This window comes from Echinops telfairi, unplaced genomic scaffold (assembly GCF_000313985.2).
Source record: "Echinops telfairi isolate 266 unplaced genomic scaffold, ASM31398v2 ScPeMD7_5;HRSCAF=22, whole genome shotgun sequence".
Taxonomy (NCBI): Eukaryota; Metazoa; Chordata; class Mammalia; order Afrosoricida; family Tenrecidae; genus Echinops; species Echinops telfairi.
This window is the reverse complement of record NW_022103901.1, coordinates 43856306-43862982: the sequence shown is the minus strand read 5'-3', so window position 1 is coordinate 43862982 and position 6677 is coordinate 43856306. Positions and strand designations below refer to the sequence as shown.

Below are 6677 nucleotides of genomic sequence, written 5' to 3'. Positions count from 1 at the left end.
GTTTAAAAAGTTTGAGGACCTCTGAATCACAGACCACTCCTTGTCAGCTTGACCCCTTAACACAACTCTTTAGCCATACATAATTTTTTTTAATCATTTTGTTGGGGGCTGATACTATGCTTATCACAATCCATACATACAGCCATTGTGTCAAGCACATTTGTACATTTTTTGCCATCATCATTCTCAAAACATTTGCTTTCTACTTAAGCCCCTGGCATCAGCTCCTCATTTTTTCCCCTCCATCTCTGCTCCCCACTCCCTCATGAACCCTTGATAATTCATAAATTATTATTTTGTCATATCTTGCACTGTCTGACGTCTCCCTTCCCATACTTGTTTTTAATGCAAAGAGAAGGAAACAGAAGGACTGAAGAGAAGAAAAAAATAAAGAGAACCCCTTTTTTAATTAAAAAAAATTTTAACAAGGAAAAGAAGAACTATTAGTATTTATTAGTTTGAGCTGATGTGGCTGAGAAAAAGGTGTGTTTCCTGCAGAAAGGTGGGGAGCCTAGGTGGATTCAGAACCTGTGTTGGAAATCAAAGAGCAAGGATCAGTTGCGTAGTTATAAACAGTGTTTGTGGATGGGTAATCCTACCTGGTTGAGTACTGGTATATGTTTATGCTCTGCAGTGGCCTGGAGATGAGGGGGTTGACGGTTATGACAGGTCATGAGGAAGTTTCTTAGAGTGAGTCAGCGGGTGTGGATGAGGTGGGGCTCACACCTTCCAAGAGGCAGATGCCTCTGAGTAGGGACAGGGAGTGGCTAGAAGGGTTATGCAGTGTTTATTGGGATGACAGTGTGAGGAAGGAGGGAGAGGATAAGTGGTCCCAGGGAGCAGGCTATAGCTCTGTATCACCTGAGGTGATCTAGGGTGGTCTAAATGAAATTTTAGCTGAGAGATGAGGGATTGCTAATTTGAGGGTTCTAGAACATGGTGAAGAAAAATATTTTTTTAAGAAGTCCAACAGATGGAAGAGTCTTGATTAAGGAGAAATTATAAAAATAGTTTAAGACTTGAGACAAGCCAGTCAGGGTGCAGTGTAGCAACGATAAAACATACAACTTTCCTCTAGTTCTTAAATGCCTCCTCCCCCAACTGTCATAATTCCAGTTCTACCTTACAAATCCAGCTAGACCAGAGGATGTACCCTGGTACAGATAAGAGCTGGAAACACAGGGAATCCAGGACAGATAAACCCTTTAGGACCAGTGGTGAGAGTGGTGATACCGGGAAGGTGGGGTAGAAAGGGGAAACCAATTACAAGGATCTACATATAACCCCCTGCCTGGGGGGATTGGCAACAGAAAAGTGGGTGAAGGGAGACGTCAGACAGTGTAAGATGTGACAAATAATAATAATTTACAAATTATCAAGGGTTCATGAGGGAGGGCAGGGAGGAAGGGGGAAAAAACGAGCTGATACCAAGGGTTCAAGTAGAAAGCAAATGTTTTGAGAATGATGAGGGCAATAAATGTACAAATGTGCTTGACACGATGTATGGATGTATGGATTGTGATAAGAGTTGTATGAGCTCCCAATAAAAAGATTTTCAAAAAAAGAAATAGTATAAGACTTTGCTTTAAAGAAGGAGAGGGAAAAAGAAAGAAAAAAAAAAAACAAGCAAAAAGAGCTGGGCCTCTAAATTCTGTCCAGGGAGAGATCAGGATTGCAATCTGCCCTTTCGGGTATTTAAAATGGCAGGTGGGGATGGGCTATAGGCTAGGGGTTTGGGACAAGTAGCTGAGAGAGTTAAGAGACAAGAATTCTTACAGAGTGAGGCTAATTGTAACTGACTGTCTTAAAGGAATAGAGTTTAGGTGGCTGGGGGGAGAGGAGGGAGGGAATGTTGCTCTTTTCAGATGATGATGGGGAAGAGGGGCCAGGTATCTGATACCTTCCTAGGTGACCAAGTGGGGAAGGGAAGCAAAAGCCTTCTTAAAGGGCAGGTTATTGTTCTTGAAGGCCTGGGATGGTCTAATTAGGGTATTGTCCCTGGAAGGTTCAAGGGAGCGGGATGGTAGGCTGCAGGGGAGTTTACTGGCCAGGACCCTTGTCGGTATGTATGCCTGGTGTTTTCTTGTGCAGGGGCACCCATCCACCAAGGACTAAGTTGGGTGCATTGGCAGTCTGGAAGCCAGGTGTGTGGAGTACACACCTGGTAGGAAGTTAAGTCTCTCATGTCTACTGTGAGATCAGCAGTTGGCCAGCAGTGGGGAATGACAAGGCTTCTTCCCTTTCCTCTTAGCCTCTGCCACTTCCACCATCTCTGGACATCAGAGCTTGGGTCACTTATATACGGGGTTGATCTCCAGACTGCTTGCATTCCACTCTCACTGGTGGTTTTCTCCCGGTTCTTGGAAAGAGTCTCACTTTCGGTGTGATCAGTCAGCCATCTTGTCCTGGAAGTCTGTGTGGAGGTTGTTTATCATCCAACCAATGGTATTTAAGAGTAGTCCCCTTTTTACTTACACCTGGCCATAAAATGGTGTTAGCAGGCTTAGTTTTAATTTGCAGATGCAAGGTGAAGCATCTTTTTGTAATTTTAATACTCATTTTATTTCCTTTCCTATTAACTATCTTTGGCCCTCTATCCTACTCAGTTCTTTGACTTTTCTTTTAATGTTTGCAGTTATTCTTTAGAAGGGAAATCAAGCCACACATTTTAATTATATAAAATAATATTTTCTCTCTGAATATGATGTATTGTGACAAAAAGCTATTAGTACAGAGAATTAATCTTTATCCGATGATTTTTCTAGACTACCAATAATCTTATATGTGTCATATTTTTCTCACTTTGCCTGAATTTTTGCTTCTGGACTATAAAGTGGTGAAGTGTTGTGACTCTCCAGTTTATTTCCTAGTAAATATAATTTGATTCTAATATGTTTTTTACTTTAATGAATTTTGATTAACAGGATCCAGAATATTGGAGAACAAGGTCACATGGCTTTGTTGGGGCATAGTCTGGGAGCCTATATTTCTACTCTGGACAAAGAGAAACTGAGAAAACTTACAACTAGGATACTTTCGGATACTACCTTATGGCTATGCAGAATTTTCAGGTAAAAATATGAGCCAGGTATAGACTATGGGAGAATTTTTTTTTCTGGGACCATGCATGCTACCTGGGCTCAAATCTGGCCTCTTTAAAGGATTGTTTAACCTCTCCATACCTCTGTGTCCACATCTATTAATGGAGGAAATTGTTGTGATGATTAAATGATTGAATAAATGTAAGGAGCTGAGAACATAAATGCATTGTAATGTAAACAGTTACTTATTTTTAGAGTTTCTCATTGGTATATCATGCTTTGTAAAGTAGAAAACAAAAAACTATTGTCATTGAGCTGATTTGGATTTATAGCAACCTTGTAGGAAAGGACAGAACTTCCCCATAGGGTTTCTAACACTGAAGTTACTCTAAAAGCAGTTTACCACATCTCTCTCCCACAGAACAGCTGGTGAATTTGAACTGCTGAACTTTTGGTTTATAGCTGAGTGCTTCACTGTATTTCACTAGTGCTCTTGGGTGTAGAAGAGGGTCAGTAAGAGGGAGACCTTCAGTAAGATGAATTGACACAGTGCACTCAAACAGCAAAAATGACGAGGTAGCATAGGACCAGACAGTGTTGTGTTCTGCTGTGCATCAGGTCCCTCACTATACATTGGAACTAACTCTGACACCTCACAACAGCAATTGATACAGATTTTCAAAAGCCAAATAATGGTCTCAATTCAAATGTTTTAAAAATAAGTTATTAACTTATATGTTCGTAGAAAAGAAGCACTGTCATAAAGAAGAGAATGTGCTATGAAATTGAATTTTGTTTTTTGTTACCATAATGTTGACATTATAACTAAGGAATTACAGCAGATTAAATATTCATAAGAAGGCCTGTGTTGTCCATTGTTGGCCACTATAATCAGTTTTCAAACAAGTGAGAATGCCTCATGTTTCTATTCCCCTTTGCTAACTCAGGTGGGAAGTTCTAGTTTGAGAAGAGAACTACTTTTAGTTTTGTAAGAGTTGGATACAAACTCTGGATTCACAAGAAATGAGAACATACTTATATTCATATACTCATACTTACAGGTATGAAAATGGCTGTGCTTATTTCCATGAAGAAGAAAGAGAGGGACTCACAAAGATCTGTAGGCTTGCCATTCATTCTCGCTATGAAGACTTTGTAGTGGATGGATTCAATGTGCTATATAACAAAACACCTGTTATCTATCTCAGTGCTGCTGCTAGACCTGGCCTGGGCCAATACCTTTGTAATCAGGTAATGTGCGATGAAGTGACCGTTTTCAAAGACCATGAGTGTTTTATTCTCCTCTGAAACCTCTTCAAGGGGGTAGCCCGTTTCGCTAGCTGCTGTGGGTGTGAGCGTCATATGTTAAAGGAGAAAGGCAGGTGACGGAACAGTGTTTTAATTCCAATTTCTACAAACTTTTTGAAACTTCCTCCTAAATAGCATCATATTCTTGTTTTAATTTTTTAATCTTTGTGGGAGCAGATAGACTCATCTTTTTCTCACAGAGTTGTAGATGAATTTTGAGCCTTTGGTCTTACCTGACAGCATGAATACTTCCTTATATTCATGTTTTAAAAATTATGTTTATATATATGTCTTCTATACCTTGCAAGATATATATCTATGTCTTTAGGACATATTTACACCTAAGAAATGTTTGGAAGGTTATATACTGAATGTTTCCATTAGTGGATTGGTGACTTGTGGTCAAGGAATATTTTAATTTTTAATTTTTATATTGGTTTATTTTTGTTTGTTTTACCAGGATACCATTTCCTAATTATAGAAAATTTCCTTCAGAAAAAGTGTTACTAAAATTCTCATTTAATTCTTTGCCATAAATGCTACCACTTTTTAGTTATATAGAATAATATGCTGCAACTTAAAAAAAATCCTAAAATTATAAAGTACTCAAGCAGTTGGATGCTAAAAATGAAGATTTAAAAAATTGACATAATAATAGCCATTTCCATTCATTACATTGGTTTCACTTTTCAAGAATTAGCCATCTCCTAGTCTATATTATTGCTTTTTAGGGATGAGTGAACCCAAAATAAGATAGTTCCTTCAGTAATTTTCAAACTCACTCTCATCAAATCAATTTTGATTCATAGGAACTTGGTAGGACAGGCAGAACTGCCTCTGGGTTTCCAAGATTGGAATGCTTTATGGGAGCCTCATCTTTCTCCCTTAGAGAAACTGATGGTTTCAAACTACTAACTTTGTGGTTAGTAACCCAGTGCATAACCCTCTACACCATCAGTGTTCCCTTTCAGTTCATGTAGTTTGTATTATTTACCAGTAGTGATTGGAAGAAGAATCCTAAACTATCTCAAAATATGTTCAGGTCTCAGTAGCTTTTTTGCTGGGCAAGGTCTTTATATTCCAGAATAAACCAAAGTTACTTGACTAATTTAAAAATAATTATATTGTCTATGTTCCCTTATAAGTCAGCTCAGCTTTGAGAGTTCATCTATTTAATTAATTTATTTGCATTCTTGATGTTCTTTAGCATCTAGTTATAACATTAAGAACTCCTAAAGAGAGATTTTTTTTTTTTAATCATTTTTTTGGGGGCTCTTGCAGCTCTTACAACAAGCCATGCATCCATTGTGTCAAGCACATTTGTACATATGTTGCTATCATCCTTTTCAAAACATTTTCTTAAGAGAGACATTTTTTAAAAGGACAATTATGACTCATCTCAGGACCATAATCTTTGGGGCAGGGGTGGGGGGGATAGTGAATGGTACGAAAGCTCCTTACTGAAAAATGCCACATTTCTCCTTGCAGCTTGGCTTGCCCTTCCCCTGCTTGTGCCGTGTGCCCTGTAACACTATGTTTGGATCCCAGCATCAGATGGTGAGTTTGCCTTTGGACTGTAAATTAATATAGAGTTGTATTTTAAGCACTGTCTTCCTTTTAGCTGAAGTTCTCTCCATTGGTCTCCAGAGGAGCATTATTTTATTCATTTATTGCTTAGGTCTTTCCATTGAGTAATAGATGCTTCCGTGTTTAAAGTCCATAAAGGTTGCCTGACATATAGGTCAGGAGCACCTGGCTTTTAGGAAACCTTTTATTCACTATGCCCCTTATTTTACGTAAAATATGGCAGTAAAATTAAACACTTATTTTTCTCCTAAGGTCCATACTTTTGTATGATTGTTACTGGCGCCTGTACTTGTAGATTAGATGAGCAGACTTTGAAACTGAGGTTCTTCATTAAAATTTTGATGTTAAATTCTGGTGTGTTTTAGTCATGTGAGCTTATAGGGGTAGATACTGCATTTCTCTTTTCAAGTAAATTTTATTTTCTGATTCAGGTGCCTTGATGAGTAATATTGATACATTCTTAGCTGTCTTTTAGGGAGTGGGAGTGGTGGAACCTTTTCTTTAAGTTTTTAGAGAACTTTTAGTTTCGTATATGCAGTGTTTGAGGTTTTATTATATACAGTTTTTAACTTTAATCTAGTTTAACTGATTTTTCTAACTAGTCTTTAAGGAGAGTATTTGATTTTCTCATCTATAATTTGAGAAAACACAAAAGTTGTCAAGCATATGAATTGATTTGAAGGATTGATTTTCAAAGTTATCTGCTGCTTTTGGAAGGCATCATTTTCTTGTTGCAGTAAC

General features: G+C 38.1%; 1 protein-coding gene across 1 annotated transcript in view; it reads left to right on the top strand.

The window, feature by feature from the left end:
- PDXDC1 (pyridoxal dependent decarboxylase domain containing 1) overlaps positions 1-6677 on the top strand; it is a 62769-nt gene that overhangs the window by 17779 nt on the left and 38313 nt on the right. The window contains exons 4-6 of the mRNA XM_045286059.1: positions 2925-3071; positions 4103-4292; positions 5838-5925. Coding sequence (XP_045141994.1) covers positions 2925-3071; positions 4103-4292; positions 5838-5925 — 425 coding nt within the window. The remainder of the gene's footprint in view (positions 1-2924; positions 3072-4102; positions 4293-5837; positions 5926-6677) is intronic.